Source organism: Tupaia chinensis, unplaced genomic scaffold (genome assembly GCF_000334495.1).
Source record: "Tupaia chinensis unplaced genomic scaffold, TupChi_1.0 Scaffold000154_1, whole genome shotgun sequence".
NCBI classification, from domain to species: Eukaryota; Metazoa; Chordata; class Mammalia; order Scandentia; family Tupaiidae; genus Tupaia; species Tupaia belangeri.
This window is the reverse complement of record NW_006159625.1, coordinates 2525010-2546158: the sequence shown is the minus strand read 5'-3', so window position 1 is coordinate 2546158 and position 21149 is coordinate 2525010. Positions and strand designations below refer to the sequence as shown.

Sequence of the window (21149 nt, the reverse complement as noted above, 5' to 3'; positions counted from 1 at the left end):
TCATGGTTTTTGCATAATATGTTAACATGACCATAAATTGTCATAGATTTTTATAAGAGAAATAAAATTTTGCAGTATGTAAAGATAGTATTTAAGATAAATGTAAATATTTATAGTTATATATTTTTCCTGTTTTAAACCGAAGATAAATTTGAACCAGATTTCATAGTAATCATTGGAGTATGAATATTGCCCTGAAATACAGTGATACTTGAGATGTTTTTGTCAGTTAACAAAACCCAATGAGTGGGAAATATTATACTCGATTACTGAATATATCAGGTGATTTCACATTAAATGATCCCTAATTTGAACATTTTCTAATAAAATAAAAGTTGAAAATTTCAGTTATGCAAATTTAATTCCTCACTTTTTTATTATTTTATGTTGTCATTTTTTAATTAAATAATTTAATATAAGTATATTGGGTCATCAGAAAAGTCATGATGCATTTTCGCATAGAAAAACATAGAAAAATATGTCATGACTTTTTCAATGACCCAATATTTAAACTTATCCCATTTTATTTGTGAAACATACAGGCTAATATTGCCAATAATGCTAGTGATTATTAAATTGAAATTTTGTGTGTATTAAAGAACTATGTTCTCAAAATATAGACATTGAATTTTGGATGAAAAATGTAAGAATTAAAAATTAAGGCATCTTAATATTTTAAGAATAAAAGAAGAACTTGTTATTAAACTAGCTATGAAATTTCTTCCTTTTGGGGGGAAGAGGATAGTGTTTGATTTTTTTCCTGAAGTGTTTTTATTAATTAAATAGATTTATGGGATGTGTAAGCAAAATTAAATTATTAAAAATTATTGAAAAAATATTGAGATGTGTCTTTCCTGAAATTATTTGTACCACAAAGGTAGCAATACCGGAAAAACTAAGCAAGAAAAAAGATGAGATACTATTGGGAGATTGTAAATGTCTCACTAAAATGATTTCTTTCCATTATGTCTTTTTTTTTCTTTTCTCTTTCATAAACAGAATCAACTTTTTCATTTGAAGACAGTGGCTTTTTTTCCATTCTCCACAATAAGTAGCATCTTTCTACTTACTCTCTTACACATTTTGACTCTCTTACACAAATGTTGTCATTTGTAGTTGCATATATATATTTTCTTTTGCCTTCTTGAAAATGCTAATTAATGTTAACAGTTATTTTTTCTTAGTATTGGAGTTCTTTTATATAGCTCAACTCTAATTAATGCTATGGGCATCTGGACGATGACAATACATAAAGGAATGCATGTGTGTTTGTATGTATGCATGTATTTGTGTGTGGTATTGGTGGAGGGGGGAGTGCAAGTTATAGTTCCCTAATAAATAAATACTGCATTGTTATCTCATTTGAAATCCTAAGGTCCTATTAAAAACTTAATTAGGAGGAAAGAATGAGGAGCATATTGCAGGGATTTAGATAAATTTCAAATTTAGCTTTTTTTTTCTTTGTTCAAAGTTAATATCATAGAAAATAAGGCCATTAAATATTTGGGAGAAATATAAACTTAAAAATTTTATTTATAGCTGGCCCTGTGGCCTACTGGTTAAGGGAGCTAGATCCTACATGGCCTGCGGTGTAGTTTAAATCCTGGCACTGGGAGCCTGAAAGAAACATCCCTGGCTCATATCCCAACAGGATAGATAAATGTAAGAGAATGGACTGTTATGTGAGCACACCCCATTGAGGGGTGCTTTCCCCTCCTCTCTCTACCGCTCTCTGTCTCTTTCTCTTTTCTCTGTCTCTGGGATACATATATGCTCTTTGACAAAATTAAAAAAAGTTCCACTTCTAAATATATATAATGATGTAAAGTTAAAGTCTTTAGATTTAGAAATGATTTTGATTTAAAATCCATGTAACTATGAATTAAAATATCTACCATTTTCTTAGTTTCTTATGACCTGGAAGGGATAAGTTCCACTATTCTATTGATAGCAAAACTTTTAGCTGCATTTGTTTTGAAATCATACACACACATACCTCACCAACATATTAAAAAAGTAATGGGAGACTAGCAGATAACGTAATGGTTAGGTCGCTGGACTCCCCCATAGTAGATCATGGTTTGAATCCTGGATCTGGCAGCTTAAAACTCACGCCAGGCACGTGTATGTGTGTGTGTGTGTGTGTGTGTGTGTGTGCGCCCAAAATTCTGAGATCCCGCTGGAAAAGAAGGGATTGTGGAGTGGCCATCCTCCCGGGGGGGAGGGGGGGTGGTGATTTCTTGCTTTCTCTCTCTTTGTTTCTTTGGCAAGCACCCGCATCTCTCTTAAAATAAAAAAGTAATGGTATTAATGTTACACATATTTTTTTATGGAAAATCATGAAAGCACCAAGAAGAAAAAGCACCTGTAATCACCTAACATTAAAAAATTACCATTCATGGGACCAGCAGTTAGTGTAATGGCTATGTCGTTGGACTCCCACGTAGTCGACCGCGTTTTATGTCCCAACTTAAACTCATGCCGGGCGCGTGTGCGTGTGTGCCCAAGATCTTGAGAGAATGGAGGAGAAGGGATTGCGGCATGGCCATCCCCCCTGGGGGGTGATTTCTCGCTTTCTGTCTCTCTGTCTCTCTCTCTGTCTGTCTGGCGAGAGCACGCGCACTATAGCAAAAACCTCTCCCCCCCAAAAAATTACCATTCATATATATATATATACACACACACACATACACACATATATTTTATATATAGACATATTAAATATACATATATATAAAGTTTTAAACAAAATTAGGATATATCTGTACATACTAGTTTATATTCTATTTTTTCACTTAGAATATATTATTTCCCTTTCCTGAGTTTAAAAATTCCTCTTAAAAATGTTTCATTAGCTATTTAGTACTTCATTTAACTTAATTTGCCATTATAGGATGTATTGCTTATTTCTAATTTATATTATTATAATTAAATATGTTAAAGGAATTTATGAATGTACATATTTTATATTTTTATTAAGTGAAAATTCTTTTGTTAAGACAGCTTTCCAGGTAAAATTGCAATATGAAGGGTAAATCTTAGGAGTTTTGATATTTATTTCCCAAATTTTTCTCCAAATTTTTTTTTTATCAAATTGAATTTTAATTGTCTAATTGTGAAGTATGCATTAAGTTCTGACCCCAGCTCAGACATAATTCCAGTCACTGGGAATATAAGTGAACAAATTAGACTGGTTTTTATGCTATTGTAACTTACTAATTTAATTTTTGTTCCTTTTTCTTTTTTCAATTGCTAGAGGGTATATCTGTTCTGCTCACCAAAGAATGCCAGAGAGAAAAAGAGGGAGAAAGTACCCTCCAATGGAGTATGGTCAAGCCATAGTCCCTTCTCCTCCATTTCTCCACCTTATCAGGGTTTGGGCACACGTACACACATGTGCCTGGCATGTTTTTAAACCATCAGAGTAATGTTCTAACCATGATGGTTGTGTGAACTAGTTCTCAACCAGTAGATACAGGCCGGCCCTATTCTCATTCTCTGATCTGGGCAAAAAAAATAAAATGCCCTTTTATATATATTATTTCCCTTTATATTTAACTTTATCTCTACCAGCCCCCAGACAATTTTGGTTTGCTCTAACAATGTAGAGTTTGGAAAAACATCTTTGTACATATAGACCATAGTTCCATGAAAGTACTGTGAAGTCACAAGGCAGCATAACAATTTCTATTTTTTTTCTCTTCTACCTTTGGGCTTTTTTGCTTATTGTGAGATTTTACTTGGACCTACACTTTGCTTATAAAATCATGGCATTGCAAGTATCTGAGAACAAAGAGAATTTTATATAGTATGTGAGCTGATCTTCCTAATATATGTGTGTCAGCTCATGTAATGCAAATTTGTTATTTTCATTTTCATGCTCAAGGCCATTGATTTTTTTTTTAAAGTATGCAATTTATTTTCTCTTCATGCTTGAATTGTGCTGCTGATTGTTATTCTAGGGCATAATCATGAAAGTGCCATTAATATATTTGGTTAGAAAATCAGCATGCACTCTGCTTTATGCTTTGCGGACTATATATTAGCCTTTCTGGTGACAGCATTCCTTATTTTGATTCCGTTTTTTTATTGTGCTCTTCAGAAATTCAGCAATTCCCCCTTTCAGAGGATTACTTTTGTAATTCTTAATATTTTTAAATTAATTTATAGTTTTTTGATAGAGTGGAAAGATAAAATATGGCTTTTAGTTCTTTTAAAAGTAAGAAAAGACTCAATTGTTTTTTCTATAAGAATATATGTATTACACAATTAATTCTGCCGATGATTATATGTATAGTTGACTTATGATTGTAATTTCCCCAAATTTTCTTAATATTTTTATCATTCCATTTTTAGTAAAACTATAAATATCCCACTTAAAGGAATAAGTATCTTAAAAATTGATATGTGCTCTTTATATACCCTTAAAAACTCTATAGCTGTTTTAAAATTTCTATAAACGAAGGTTTTTCCCATTGGGTTTTTACTTTTTATACCTCATTGTCATTGTCTTAACTTTGTTATTCTAGAATAGTGTAGAAGGAATCTCCAAAAGATAGTAGTGTAGTAAATAGTAGGACGTGATATTAACAATGCAAAATAAATTGTGTATAAATGTACATACAGTCTTTTTTCGTATGCAGCCCAGATTGTTACTGATATTATCAGATTGTTCATTCTTAAAATAAATTAGTTAAAATTAATTATAAATTATAGTGGAACATCACAGTATTTTACCATTCCTGTGTGAATTATCCAGAATTTATAGAGATGGAAAGCATCTTAGTGATTGCCAAGGGATGATGAAAGGGAAAAAAGTGGGAGGGATTACTTAAAGGTCAGGTGTTCTTCTAGGGTGATGAGAAAGTTTTGAAATGAGAGGGAGGTGATGATGGCATAGCATTATAAACACACCAAATGTCACTGAATTGTACACTTTAAAAGTGTCCATTTAAAAAAACTACCAACACAAAAATGTTTTAATAGCCACATTTAGTGTATGAACTGATAGGTGAAGATTAGGGTTTAAATGACACAGATTTGAGAAGAATCAGAAATCTGTGAGTGGTTTTTTTTTTTTGAGATTATAGAAAGATATTTGCTTTAAGGTACTAATATATGTGAAAATATAATTTCTTTTAAAGTAAATATCTTCATGAAGTAATATTTGCTTATAAAAATAGTGCATTACTTTGGTATTTTTGGTCTAAAAGAGAGCAGGTCAGGGAAAATAAAATCTATTCTACAGTACTTTCTAGACACTCCATGTCTGAAAATTTCTTTCTTCCTTCGACACTTTCTTCATACAGAAATGAACATGGCTTAGGTTTGTATAGAGAAAGAGAAAGAGGACTCATGATTGAGATAGTCTGTTTTTGAGGTCTTCTTTCCTTTGGATATTAGATTTATGTCTTAAACAGTGCCTGTCCAATGATAGTTCAAACGGGCCAATCTTCCTAGTACTCATTGTTTATTTTTATATAGCAATGGAAAAGACAGAAATCTTTATCTGTTTATGACTTTGAAGTAAACAAGACAGATATCCATAAGAAACATGAAGGATGGAATGTTAGTGGGAGAAACAGAATTAAATGCCTTGAAATCCATTCCCAAACTTTGATAAGCATCTGATTTTGTTGCTCATTAAACTGTTGACATGCCTGAGCAAAGACACAACATTGTGATTATTCTGGTGTCTTTTGCAAACTGAAATGAAAACAAAGTAAGCCAGAAGAGAAAAGATATTTGATTTTATTCTGAGAATTTGAAATAGAGTGATTTAATTAGAATTGGCTCTATTTCTGCTCTATCTTGTTTTTCTTTCTTCTTTCTTTCTTTCTTCTTCTTCTTCTTTTTTTTTTTTGTTTGAGTATGGTCAAGTGTATCTAGCCTCTGTTTAAAATTATTTATTCATTTATTTATTTTTTATTAGACATATTCTTGCTATGTTGTGATCCTCCTTCCTCACCTCCTGAGTAGCTAATACTGCAGGCACCTGTTATCAGGCCTGGCTTTTCAGATGACCGAGAACTGGTTCCAAGCCTTCTTTTAGTCCCATTTTATGTGTCTGTTTTCCATCTGCAAATTGAGAATAATAAACTATTTCCTAGGGTTGTTTGAGATATCATGAGACAATAAACTTGGAGTAAACTGTCAATGAGGCCTGAAAAACATAGAGAATGGTATAAGTAAAAAAGAAATGAGATCCTGTCATTAATAGGTGTGACTAGCAATGAACTTAATAAATGTCTGAAGATTGTGTTTAAGTACTAGAACTTGGTATAGGATCTTCAAGTATGGGTCAACTAATTAACCCAGGGCATCCAAGCAGACTTCTATCATAATGCGTTTATTCTTTTCAGAAAATGTAATGTGAGTTGGCTTATATTTTTTGGACTGTGATTATATTAATTTCATTTTGGAGAATTCATACAATTACTTATGCAGATGGCTTTTTATTGATAATTATATAATGCATTTCCGTTTAAATTTTTTATTTTGCTTTTTCTATGTAGTGGGTTCAATGGTAATACTGAAATTTTTTCATGCCTAGGTTATGCTTAGAATCATTCTTACAGAATATATGAGCCCGAATGTTACTTTAATTTAGTCTTAATTCCTGTTATATTGGCTACTTTTAAAAAATATGATTAAATATATTCTAATATTTTGTGAAGTTTTTATGTATTTTAGCAGTTGGGAATTTTATTTATTTATTACATTGAAGCACTTAATTTAGATGAATATTGTCATAGAAAATTGTATTTAAGGGATAGTTGTATGTGTTTGTTTTTACTTTTGGTGTTTTAGTTTGAGCGTGTTGTCCTTTTTGGTTTTGTTTTATTGCTTTTTTCTTTAATTTTGCTTACCAGAGCCAAAGCCTTAGTAGAAGAACAACGCCTTTTGTTCCTAGGGTTCAGGTAAAGGCCTTGTCTGCCTGATAGAAACTGAAGTTGTGTTTTAACCCTTATTTGTATGTTTTTGGAAAATGCGTAGTAGGAAAACTTTTTTTGGTATGTTGCTCCAAACCATATTATTGACTTTCAAATCATTTTATGAGCCAGCTTGTAAAATTCTGCATGGGGATTAGAATACTGAATAAAAATTTAAAGAGACAATCTTTGTTAGTGATTTTTTTATGATGAACTAAATACTAAAACTTATAGTGGCATTTAATGTAGATTTCATGTAGATTTTACATATATATGTAACATTTACAGAAATAACTAATTTTATATTGTTAATATTTTTCATTTCACTAAGGTTGCTGTCTCTTTAAATCATTCATTATCTCACTTAACATCCACATCTTCTTGCATTTTCCAAGCAATAAATCCTTGAGGAGACTGGCAAATAAATTTGTACCTTACTCAAAATATGAATTTTATGAATATTACATATAAAGTTCAACTTTTGGAAAGTATATTATTTTGAAAGAATAAAACCACAATCCAAATAAAATGTTTTGGGCTCATTTTGGTTGTCTTTCGTAATTATAATTCCATTTAATTGTATTGTGATATTTGGGTACAAGTTGTTTGCCTCTTTTCATTAGGAAATTCTTATATGATAAGGTTATGTAAATATAGTGTTTTAAAATGTAGTTTTATGCTTTCCTTGCTTTGCTGCATGTTTTTTTTAAAAAAACTTGTTGGTTTAAATAATATTTATTTTGCTTAAATGATAAAAATTAAAGTTATTCTAATTAATATAAAATATTTCCTTATCATCCTCTGGTTATACTTAGGAAAATTAAAAATGGTTACATAGTAAAGTGTGAATAATATTATATTAAGACAAAATGATACCAAGACTTTTAAAATGAAATTGAGGTAGAACAAGAAGTATGTCAAGATTAGATTTATGGAGCTATATTTGTTATATCTTGTGTAATTAATAGCTATAGTTTATTTATTTAAAATGCATGGATAAAAAATTTAGGAACATGATAAAATAATCTAGCTAATATAATAATTCTGCTGAGGTGAAAGGATATCTATTAAAAACTTCAATGCTAGTCTTACAATATAAATAAAAATAAGGACTACTAATCAAACACCAAATTTTATGTAGTTTATTAAAAAGTATCATTTCAATCAGATAATCAGTAAAAGTAATATATTCCTGTTTTATATCTACTTTAATATTTATATATTTATGAAGTATAATTTAATAAACAATATCATATTATTACAAAAGTATAAAAGCCATATTTCTAATATATGTTTGTATGTGAAATGGATATTAGTGATATTTTTTGGTTTTTAATGGCATAGAGAAATCTGAAAAGAATACTGTGCCAGGCTTTTGAAATATCTCTTTAGTGTTTAGCTTTAATCATTTTAAAAGAGCAATAATATTGCCTGTGGACAAGGTGACAAATGCTTTGTCCCAAACTCTCAAAAAAATTATCACCAATATAAATAATTCACTCCATTGAGTTTTTTGCTTAGTCTCATAATAATGATTATGGTATTTTTATTTTTTAAATGTAAATTTTATCAGAAAAGATTTTTTTTAGCATTTTAGAATCTTTTTCTCCTTGAGGTGGCTAATGAGGTGGATTCATGTCATGATCCTCAGAAAAGGATTTTTAGTATCTTGGGAAAAATAACACTATAAGCTTTTTATAACTGATAAAAAATTGAGAAAACCGTACAAACTAATCTGGTCTTGGTCACACATCGCAGAGGAATCATGACACTGTCTACAACATCTCTTTCATCTCATATACAATGAGACACTTGCATTCCTATCTTTCTTTGTTTTCCCCTCATATCTTTTGTCAGATAGTTTATACTCTTGTTCCTCTCTTTTCCTTCTCTGTATTGTTGCTCTAAGAGATTGTTGGATAGACAAATACTAGAACTTTTCAAATATTAGGGACTTTTTTCTTTGAGATAGTTGATCTCTTAGACAGTGGTTCTCAAACTTTCAAGGACTGGGAAAGCTATTTCAGTAGGTGAAGGGGACCCCAAGAATTTTCCACTTTTAATATATAACCTAAATAACTTTGTTGTATGAAGCTTTATTTTTTTAAAGAGGATTTTGCCTCAGGGCACATATACTTGCCAGGGAGAGAGACAGAGAGACAGAGAGAGTGAGAAGATAGTAAGGAATCACCCACCATGGGGGATGGCCACTCTACAATCCCTTCTCCTCCATTCTCTTCCTGGGATCTTGGGCACGCATGCACACATGACCAGAGTAATTTTGAAGTCACTGGATTTGAGACTTGAATAGAGATCAGCTGTAGAGTCCAGCAATTTATGTCTTCTGCTGGCCCAGTATGAGGTGTGTTAACCACAGTCAAGAAACCCTTGTCTAGGGTGTAATTTTGTGCTCGGTTCTATTAGGAAAACTTATTGTTATGCGATAGCAAGATGTCACCTGCATTTTACATAAAGACTTAACACAGCATCAAAGTTAGTGATTAAAATTTAAAAAACTGCGTATTTCTTACTCTAATTTCTATAGAAGGGATGATTTTATTTGGCAAAAAAAGGGGGGGGGACAGAAATAATTTTGTTTACTTTATGGGATTACCAGTACCTCTTCTGACTTGAAAGTTGCTCAATCTCTCATTATTTAGGATATGAAGTAAGAGACTTGACAATAGCCGTATTAGAATTGGAACTGTGGGGCCAGCTGGTGGCGCAGTGCTAAAGGCACTGAACAAGGATTGAGTCTCGGACATGGTGGCTTTAAATTCACACTGTACACATGTGTGTACAAATAAGAGTCCAGATAGGAGAATGGAGGAGAAAGTATTGCGGCATGGCCATTCTTTGTGCAGGATGATTTCTCACTTTCTTTTTCTGTCTTTGTCACTGGTTGAGCGCACATGCCGATAGCAGAAATCTCTCTTGAAAATATAAAATGCATTGGAACTGAATTGCCAGTCATTTTTATATCACCATAATTGCTTTTTACCTGTTATTCTAAAATTCCATGTTTTTGGTTCTATTTCCATTTCAAGACAGCAGTTAGAGATGTATGCTGAGTTCTGAACAAAGATGTGAATCAGAGCCATAGTTATTATAAATCCTGATGTAACAGAGTCAGCTAGCTAGATGTGAAAGTGGGAGGTATATATGTGGGAGGCAATAATTGTTAAATCAAATGAATGCAGCAGCTGGATGTGAAGTTCCAATCAGTAATTATGGCATAGGGAAATTATTCACGCTCTCTTTTTCTCAAGTTAGAAAATATATTCTCATTATTCTGAGGGCGTGATGCCTTTGCCTCACAAAAGAGAAAGATATTTTATGTTTGAGTAAGAAAGTTTTAATAAGATGAAGTTATAGTTTTAAGTACAATCCGAAAAAATGTATTGACTAAAGCTACTAGTAAATTCCCTTTGCTTATAATCGTTGTAATATCTTTTGCTACAGAATAATGTAAAACACTTAACTTGAACATCCCCTATGATGTCATATAAACAAGTTACAATTCATTTTGAGCACTTATTCTGCACTCAGTATTGCAGGGGAATCAAAATGAACTATAGTGATTTTTGTAAGGAAAGACAGAGCAAAATTTGTATATAAAGTCCTTAATTACAGTAATGTAATTATTATGCACAACTTAGTAAGCAATCATATTAGGATAATAAAAATCCAAGTGACTTATCAATGAAATTGAACATCTGAATTAATTATTTTATTCATTGAAGTTATTATAGTATATCCTCTTATTTTAACTAACTGCAGTCTAAGTAAAATTTATATTCAGAATTAATATTAGTATATGAGGATGGGGTAAAGGTTGGAAATGTAAACATGTTTTTGTAATATATATTTGAACTGATAAATAAATATTGTTTTGCTTTTCAGATAAAACTATGGTTTGACAAGGTTGGTCACCAATTAATAGTTACAATTTTGGGAGCAAAGGATCTCCCTTCCAGGGAAGATGGGAGGCCAAGAAATCCTTATGTTAAAATTTACTTTCTTCCAGACAGAAGGTAGGATATGAAACAAAAATACATGTTCCTCAAAATAAGTGGGAAAATGTTAATAGTTATGGATATTTTAATTCTGTTGCTTTACTTTGTTGTCGTACCAGTCAAATGCTTATGAGATTTAACAAGCATAACAATCCTTAGAATTAAAGTAGTTGATAATAAATATTTGAGATTGTTTTAAAAGTTATATTAAATGTTTATTTTATATATTATTTTATTGGATATTTATTAAAATAAAGGCCATGTGTGAATTATTTTTTAAAAGAATTTTTATTTTACTTTATTTATTTTAATTTTACAAGAGAGAGACAGAGTGAGAGAGAGAGAGAGAGACAGGGAAAGTGAGAAAGCAAGCTGCCAGGTTTAGGACTCAAACTATGGTTGGCCATGTGGGAGTCCAGTGCCCTCAACTTCCATGCCACCTACCAGCCCCTGTGTGAATTCTTAAATAACTTCTTTTTTTTTCAAAATTATTACAAATTATTCTTCTTAAAACAAAATATTTAGGGACCAGCAGGTGATGTGGTGGTTAAGGCATTGGACTCCCATATGACAAACTGTGGTTTGAGTCTTGGACCTGGCAGCTTGCTTTCTCTATCTCTGTCTCTCTCTCTTTGGTGAGCTATATGTGCATTATAGGAAATGATAATAACAATAAATAAAATTAAATAAATAGTTTTTTTAAAAAATAAAATCTTTAAACCAAACTAGAGAGTCAAAAACCTGGAAATAGTACTATAAAGTACTTAATGTATTCCTTACAATGACTACATTCTCTTAAGATATTATGTCTCTCTATTATATAAAATTAAAATTAATAAGTGTGTTTTCTATTTCATCTTCCACATTGTCAAGGAAACTTGAAGGGCACTTAAACAGCTTCTCCAAACATTATTTGTTTTGTTTCTATTCTAGTAAATATAATTTAAACTCCCTAATTTATAGAGAAATTAGTATTGGAGAACTATTGTAAATAATCTAATCACTCTTAATTTCAGGTGCATAAAAACATAAACTATTCCATAGGTTTCATGACAAAGAAGGAAGCAATGATACTAATTACCTTTCCCCCTACATATCATATCTGGCTTCCACAACAGAGTGATGCAAGGTCTGGACATTTTTTCCTCAAGTTGAAAGTGGCTGACTGTAGATGTATCTTATTTCTTTTCTTTTTCTTTTTTGTTGTTAATTGCCAGAGGGTATGCACACTTGTGACACAGAGAGAAAGAGATAGAGATGGAGTCATGGTCATGTCACAATCTCTTTTTCTCCATTTGCAGGGGAATCAAAATGAACTATAGTGATTTTTGTAAGGAAAGACAGAGCAAAATTTGTATATAAAGTCCTTAATTACAGTAATGTAATTATTATGCACAACTTAGTAAGCAATCATATTAGGATAATAAAAATCCAAGTGACTTATCAATGAAATTGAACATCTGAATTAATTATTTTATTCATTGAAGTTATTATAGTATATCCTCTTATTTTAACTAACTGCAGTCTAAGTAAAATTTATATTCAGAATTAATATTAGTATATGAGGATGGGGTAAAGGTTGGAAATGTAAACATGTTTTTGTAATATATATTTGAACTGATAAATAAATATTGTTTTGCTTTTCAGATAAAACTATGGTTTGACAAGGTTGGTCACCAATTAATAGTTACAATTTTGGGAGCAAAGGATCTCCCTTCCAGGGAAGATGGGAGGCCAAGAAATCCTTATGTTAAAATTTACTTTCTTCCAGACAGAAGGTAGGATATGAAACAAAAATACATGTTCCTCAAAATAAGTGGGAAAATGTTAATAGTTATGGATATTTTAATTCTGTTGCTTTACTTTGTTGTCGTACCAGTCAAATGCTTATGAGATTTAACAAGCATAACAATCCTTAGAATTAAAGTAGTTGATAATAAATATTTGAGATTGTTTTAAAAGTTATATTAAATGTTTATTTTATATATTATTTTATTGGATATTTATTAAAATAAAGGCCATGTGTGAATTATTTTTTAAAAGAATTTTTATTTTACTTTATTTATTTTAATTTTACAAGAGAGAGACAGAGTGAGAGAGAGAGAGAGAGACAGAGAAAGTGAGAAAGCAAGCTGCCAGGTTTAGGACTCAAACTATGGTTGGCCATGTGGGAGTCCAGTGCCCTCAACTTCCATGCCACCTACCAGCCCCTGTGTGAATTCTTAAATAACTTCTTTTTTTTTCAAAATTATTACAAATTATTCTTCTTAAAACAAAATATTTAGGGACCAGCAGGTGATGTGGTGGTTAAGGCATTGGACTCCCATATGACAAACTGTGGTTTGAGTCTTGGACCTGGCAGCTTGCTTTCTCTATCTCTGTCTCTCTCTCTTTGGTGAGCTATATGTGCATTATAGGAAATGATAATAACAATAAATAAAATTAAATAAATAGTTTTTTTAAAAAATAAAATCTTTAAACCAAACTAGAGAGTCAAAAACCTGGAAATAGTACTATAAAGTACTTAATGTATTCCTTACAATGACTACATTCTCTTAAGATATTATGTCTCTCTATTATATAAAATTAAAATTAATAAGTGTGTTTTCTATTTCATCTTCCACATTGTCAAGGAAACTTGAAGGGCACTTAAACAGCTTCTCCAAACATTATTTGTTTTGTTTCTATTCTAGTAAATATAATTTAAACTCCCTAATTTATAGAGAAATTAGTATTGGAGAACTATTGTAAATAATCTAATCACTCTTAATTTCAGGTGCATAAAAACATAAACTATTCCATAGGTTTCATGACAAAGAAGGAAGCAATGATACTAATTACCTTTCCCCCTACATATCATATCTGGCTTCCACAACAGAGTGATGCAAGGTCTGGACATTTTTTCCTCAAGTTGAAAGTGGCTGACTGTAGATGTATCTTATTTCTTTTCTTTTTCTTTTTTGTTGTTAATTGCCAGAGGGTATGCACACTTGTGACACAGAGAGAAAGAGATAGAGATGGAGTCATGGTCATGTCACAATCTCTTTTTCTCCATTTCTCCATCCATCAAGATTGGGGGCATGCATACACACACATTTCCTATCCTAGAAAATGTTTTTCAAAGTACTGGACCAGGATTCTAACTGCCGTAGGCCATGTGGACTCCACCTCCATATGCACCATGCTTACACACTATGCTATGGATTCAGCCCACAGCTGAGATCTTAAGTTTTTAAACATGTTCAAACACTTTGGACCTTCATTTACTTAGTTCAAGTAGAAAGTTACCAGGATTGGGAACCAGCAGTTAGCGTAATGGCTATGTCGCTGGACTCCCACGTAGTCGACCGTGGTTCACGTCCTGGACCCGGTGGCTTAAAACTGACGCCGGGTGCGTGTGCGTATGTGCCCAAGATCTCGAGAGGAGAATGGAGGAGAAGGGATTGCGGCGTGACCATCCCCCCTGGGGGGTGATTTCTCGCTTTCTGTATCTAATGTCTCTCTCTGTCTGTCTGGCGAGCACACACGCCCTATAGCGAAAATCTCTCCAAAAAAAAAAAAAAAGAAAGTTACCAGGATTGCGTTGAGTACCAGTAGCAGAGTATCAACTATTATAAAGAATAGTCTCGGCAAGTGAAAAGACAAAGGAAAGGAAGCAGATGGTTAACACATGTCTTACATTTTATTTGATACATATTTTGAAGTGAAAGTTATATAACAAATTTTTTCATAATATGTTGGAGTGCCACAACATCTAAAGTTATTAGAAACCACGCACTATATAAATTAGTTTTACAGTTTTCTGGAAAGAAATTGTTCTCTAACAACTTAGGTTGTCTTTCAGAGAGAGATACACATTGAATTATGGGGAAAAAGGACATCCTAATAAGAGCTGTTAATAAAGCCTGAATTTCAGTTGAATAACAAATGTCTTGGTCAGAATACCTTACCATTTTAGTGAAGAAGCCATTTGATTTCTTAGAGGACTCAAGGGTTTAGTCTAAGCATCCTCGGAGTGCCATGATCAAAACACATGGAAAACGCTGTATTCCCATTTATGCTTTCATAAATACACAAGAATGTAGTGTATACTTACTCATACCTTTGAAAAGAAACACTTATTTTGTAATTGGGTGCACCATCCACTCTTTTTTAATTTTTTTCTTTAGAGAGATTTTTCTATAGGGCACATCCTCTCTCCAGAGAGTCGGAAACAGAGACAAGAGAAATCACTCCTGGGTGTGGGGGATGGCCATGCTGCAATCAATTCCTTCTTTTCTAGTTTCCTATCGGGGATTTGGGCACACATGCATTTCTAGTCCAGTGACGTAACGATGATGTCATCTGCTGGTCCCTCTTTTTTAAATCTTGATGTAAAGTTAGCTATCAGTCAAAGTATGTATATTGCTTTTTTAAAAAATTTTTGAATAAAAACATCAAGTTTTTGTGCTGTTACTAAGTTAAATTTAATGAAAACCAACTGTATCTATAACATGAGAATAAATAGAAAAGCTTTTGGTTGAATTTTAATTGAAAAAAATTAACTATATTCTCAACAATTTAATGATGTTTTTAGAGATAATTACTTATTTTATTATCATTAGGCTGTTATTTAAAATATTTCTAGAGCATGCTTATTGATCTTAATTTTTAGATATTTTAGTATCTTTTTATTATTTGAGTTATACAGAATGAGCTGGTTCTGAAGGCTTTGGTTATACTTCTAGGAAAAAAATCTCATTATTTAACTTACTGAAGATATGGTTATTATTAATGTTTGCTTTTCTGAATCAGTGCATTGGTACACACTAAGTTGCCTTATTAAATTGTAGTCGTAGGTATTTGATTTGTAATTGTGTATGTTAGGTTTAACTAGAAGAGGATTATCTCCCCCTCTTTCTACTCAACACAGAAATCTCTTCTAAAATAGTCATTTTTTGTCTAAGAACATTTTTAGTCCTTAAGAAATTAATGGTTTACTGTTCCCTTTCAGATTTTGGCATAAATTCCTAAATTAGACAGTAATGCTTCTGTTAAATCTTTTCTTCCTGGCATCCATGGAAAGAATTTTATTTCAGAATTCATTCTTTTGTCAATGGAATAAAGTAGATACTAAATAAACACCTGTTAAAATTTTAAAAGGGTGGGAGAGAATGAGATTATACATCATAGTTCTTGTCATTTTTCCGATTTTTTTATTTAGCTATTCTTATGTATAGTTTCACTTGTTGTTTATCTGCAAAGATAAAAATTTCTACACAGGTTTGCAAAATTGTTTTTCCACCAATCCTCTAAAATGAATAAGGATAGGTTACTTAATACCTTTTCCCTGTGTATTAGCAAAATTCATTATCAGTTAGTATTTTTTATTTAATTTGCTGTAGGGTGGGTGCACTCACCAGAGAGAGATGGAGCAAGACAGAAGGAGAGCAAGGGAGAGAGAGAGGAAAAAAAATGAGAAAGCACCACCTCTCATGAAGGATGGTCACACCACAATTCCTTCTTCTCTATTTCTTCTTTTGGTATTTTTGGCCACACTTTCATACATACCTAGAATATTTATCAAGCAGCTGGGTCTGGGACTGGACAGTTGACAATTTAGTCATCTTTTTGTACAATAAGAATTCAGTAGTTTGTGAATAGTATGTGTAAGGTTACTGGTTAATTTCTGTTTGGAAGGTCACTCATAAGGTAATATATTAACACATTTTGAAGTTAAGACTTTCTACTTTGTCTTACATAGATTTTGAGGAAGATGAGGTTTCAGTCATCTATCATTGGAAAACATGATTTTTTTGGGGAACTATTCCTATTATAAAATATAGAGTATGATATAGTTACAGACCTAATCAATTTTAATAGTAATTTTAAAGTTTTTAATATTTTAATGTATTTTCATGATAAATATTGTAGTAAAACTTTACAGGACTTCTCTCCTGAGAAATTTCAAGTTAGTAATTTTAGGACAATTTAAAAATGCTCATAAGTTCATATATATAAATATATTTATATATATATATATATATATATTTCTTTATAGTGATAAAAACAAGAGAAGAACCAAAACAGTAAAGAAAACATTGGAACCCAAATGGAACCAAACATTCATTTATTCTCCAGTCCATCGAAGAGAATTTCGGGAAAGAATGCTGGAGATTACCCTTTGGGATCAAGCTCGAGTTCGAGAGGAAGAAAGTGAATTCTTAGGAGAGGTATCTGGAACTATATATTTTTAAACATTTACACTCTTCATGGCACCCTGGGTACTACCATTAAAATTTTATTTATTTATTTATTCACCCACCAGAGGGGATGGCCACATCACAATCCCTTCTTTATTCTCCTCTTGGAATTTTGGGCATGTATGTACACGTGCCTGGAGTGAGTTTAAGCCACTGGGTCCAGGACTCAAATCGCAGTCAACTACATGGGAGTCCAGTGATGTGGCCATTATGCCAACTACTGGTCCCAAATTTTATATTTTGACCATCTGAAAAAGCATAATTTTTTTATGGAATGAATATAGCCATGATTTTGAGTCAAAACCTATTAATATCAGAGAAAACAAGATTTTTAAGTATTTTGTGACAATTTTTATATGCTTATGCTTTTTTTGAGATTTTTTGCTATAGGGTGCATGTACTCGCCAGAGACAAAGAGAGAGAAAGAAGAGAGAAATTACCCTCTGGTGGGGATGGCCATACTGCAATTATTTCTCCTTCATTATCTCACGATTTTGGGCACACATACATATGTGCATGCTGTAAATTTTAAGTGGGGGGTTGATGAGGTGGGGTCCAGGACTCGAGCTGTGGTTGACTATGTGGGAGTCCATTGACGTAACCATTAGGCCGTCTTTTGGTCCCTATATGCTTATTCTTATTATAGAAATCTCAGTGTTAAATCATAAAAGTTGGTTTCTATTTCTCAAATATATTCCTTAGTTTTATAAGGTTGTTACAGTATTGCTAGTTTATTGACCAACTATATCACTACTAAATAGTTCAACCATTTATTCGTGGTCAGTTTGGTAGATCAACTAATTTGTTCACTATTAATTTTAAAGCCAGTATACTAGAGAATGAGGCTTCAAAGGTGAAAAAAACGTATTATACTTACAGGAATTTACAATTTCCTGGGGAGACCAATGCATAGCAATTATAAGAGAGCATGCTGATTGCTATAGACAGGGAAAGGCAATAGGATTACATAATTGTTGTGCAGGAGAGGGGAGATGGTTAACGGACATCTCCAGGAAGAAAGTGGAATGTAACAAAGCCAAGAAGACTGAAATTCTCGCAGAAGGAATAACAAAACTTCAGGGACCAAGAAGGTGTTGGGTAATCGCATCGAAGTTGGAAGGGGAAATGGCTAAGAAATGATAAGAAAATGACTTACTGGGTTAAACTGACATCAAATCATGTCTCTTAACATATTATGTAAGAAAATTATGTTGATTTATCCAATGGATAATGGATAAGGGCCAATGACAGATTTTAAAAAGCAAATGGCTTGACATTTCCAGCTGTACTGCAGAGAATGAATTGGAGAGGGGCAAGATGGGAAGCACTTCTTCAGCCAGTGTGGTTAGTTTTCCTGGGTAAATTAAATGGTCAATTTATGGGAAAAACCACAATATATAGAAATATTAAAATGAATGTTGTCAGATAAGGAACCAGAGAGTAATAAACCTATAAACCACTTGAAAGAAGGTAACACAGTTGTTAGGATCAGAGACTGGAGCCAGCAACCTGGGTCACCATTCCTGTCACTACCACTTTCTCCCCCTGTTCCTGAGCAAGTTACTCAGCCAATCCATACTTCAGTTTTCTCTTCAATCAAGTGGGATACTAAAATGCAACTTGAGGAAAATATGTGTGTGTGTAAGTGTTTGGAGCATTGTAATTATTAAAATATTGAATGTGATTAGGGGATATTTAGAAAGAGTAAAATAATAATTTAGCTGTTTTGCTTCTTTTTGTCCTGGAGCTAAATAGTAATTTATCTTTACATAGCAATTCTTAAAATCAGAAGCACAGATATTCATACTTGCACAATATCTTAAAAGAAAATAGTTTATTTCTACAGACTATTTTTGTACTGTTTTAAAACATTCATCTTATAGAATCTAGATTATGAATGGTTCATATTAAAAATCTACTTTTTTACTCTTTTGGGTCCTTAGCAGCATAATATGATGAGCATAGAGTTTAAAGACAAACAGATTTATATTACACCTCTTTCACTTACAACCTAATATGACCTTAAACAATACCAATAGCATTGGTATTTATATCTATAAAATTTAAATCATAAACCAAGCCAGTAGTTTTTTTCTAAGTAACATAAATAACATAGCATTATTCTTAATATATAGGAGGAACTTTAATTTTTTTTCTCATTACTTAAGAGTTCTTACAAAAGTTACATAAGTGAGTATAAATAAAAATGCTTATTGAGGGATCAGCAGTTAGCATAATGGCTATGTCGCTTAACTCCCATGTAGCCGACCACGGTTCAAGTCTTGGACCCGGAGGCTTAAACTCACACCGGGTGCGTGTGTGTGCATGCCCAAGATCCCGAGAGGAGAATGGAGAAGGGATTGCGGCGTGGCCATCCCCCCTAGGGGATGATTTCTTGCTTTCTATCTCTCTGTCTCTCTCTGTCTTTCTGGCGAGCGCATGCGCCCTATAGCAAAAAACAAACAAACAAACAAACAAAAATCTCTCCAAAATAAATGCTTATTGAATTATAAAATGGCATATAAAAATTAGTTATTACAGAAGCTTTGAATAAAAAGTGCCATTTCTGTAACAGAAAATTTAATAGCCTCCAGCAGTTAAGTGATCAAGAGTCAACAAAATTAATATCTTATATACCTAAAACTATTGTATCATTAAAATGTTGTAACAGTTTATCTTTTATTTAGTTGTCAAAATATATTGACAATTTTGCAACATCTAAAAGACCTTGCTTTTGATCGGACAGTACTACTACTATTATCACAGCAACAGTTATAAAACCATGAAAGGGATTTTCTTCATTATTGAAGAGAATAATATCCTTTGTCTCTTGGGCTTGTAGATTTTAATTGAATTAGAAACGGCATTATTAGATGATGAGCCACACTGGTACAAACTTCAGACCCATGATGTCTCTTCACTGCCACTTCCCCACCCTTCTCCATATATGTCACGGAGACAGCTCCACGGAGAGAGCCCGACACGGAGGTTGCAAAGTAAGTTATTAGTAACATTTGTCATACTTTCACTGAATTTTTAAATCTTGAGTGCTATTGTTGACATAGAATTTGAAAATATTATTACGGCTATTAATGAGCATCTCTTAGAGTTTTCATAGCTATTATTGAAGCTTTTGAATTGTTAAGTGTACTAAAATGAGGCTACTTCCAGCGTTCACTCATCACAATAGTAAAGAACTTTATGGTTGTGTAGGACTTCAAATTAGCCCAGTTACGTTGAAATATTACTGTCTAGGATCTTAAACATAGAATTAATTAGCTAAAAAAATAGAGTTTGGTCATGTTATTGTAGGAACCTATGATTTTCACCTTTATTATCCCAAGTTTTTATGAATATGTAGGGTAGCAAACACAGTATATTAGTCAAAATCATGGAGTTTAATATTAGATGAACATGTGTGTAAATTTTGATTCTTTCATTTTAGAGCTGTGTTGTGATTTGAGGCAAATTATCTCCCTGTGCCTTACTTTCCTCATTTACAAAATGGAATAATAACAACTAAACTACGAGGTGGTTATAATAATTGCTTTATCTCAAGCATATAAACGGATGTTGTTTTTATTTAACAGTGTTTGCATTTTACCTTTGATTTAACTGGACTGTAAAGTAAAATTATTTCAAATCAGAAAATCTTAGTCTGAAGTGTTATCCAGATTGCAAAAAGACATCATTTCTGCTATTGTTTTTCATGATGAATCTATTATTGTCGGATAAGGAAGATGCATGCTGTTTTGGATAGAAACTTGGCATAGTTTTGTCTTCTTGGAGTCAGCATGTTCCAAATTTGCCAATACTTTTGTCAAGTAGAAGATTAGCATTAAACAATTTCAGAAGTGTAAATTTGTGAGCATGAATGCCATGGCCTTTATTAACATGGGAAATATAGCTGGCAGCATCAAAAATAACTGTTGCCTATGGGAATCACCTCATTCCCGCTG

The 21149-nt window shown here is 32.3% G+C and overlaps 1 protein-coding gene across 3 annotated transcripts in view; it reads left to right on the top strand.

The window, feature by feature from the left end:
• Positions 1-21149, top strand: part of RIMS2 (regulating synaptic membrane exocytosis 2) — a 409264-nt gene that overhangs the window by 90587 nt on the left and 297528 nt on the right. For all 3 annotated transcript variants that reach the window (XM_027770701.1, XM_027770699.1, XM_027770700.1), the window contains exons 9-11: positions 10836-10966; positions 16989-17160; positions 20033-20186. In XM_027770701.1, the coding sequence (XP_027626502.1) occupies positions 10836-10966; positions 16989-17160; positions 20033-20186 (457 nt within the window). The remainder of the gene's footprint in view (positions 1-10835; positions 10967-16988; positions 17161-20032; positions 20187-21149) is intronic.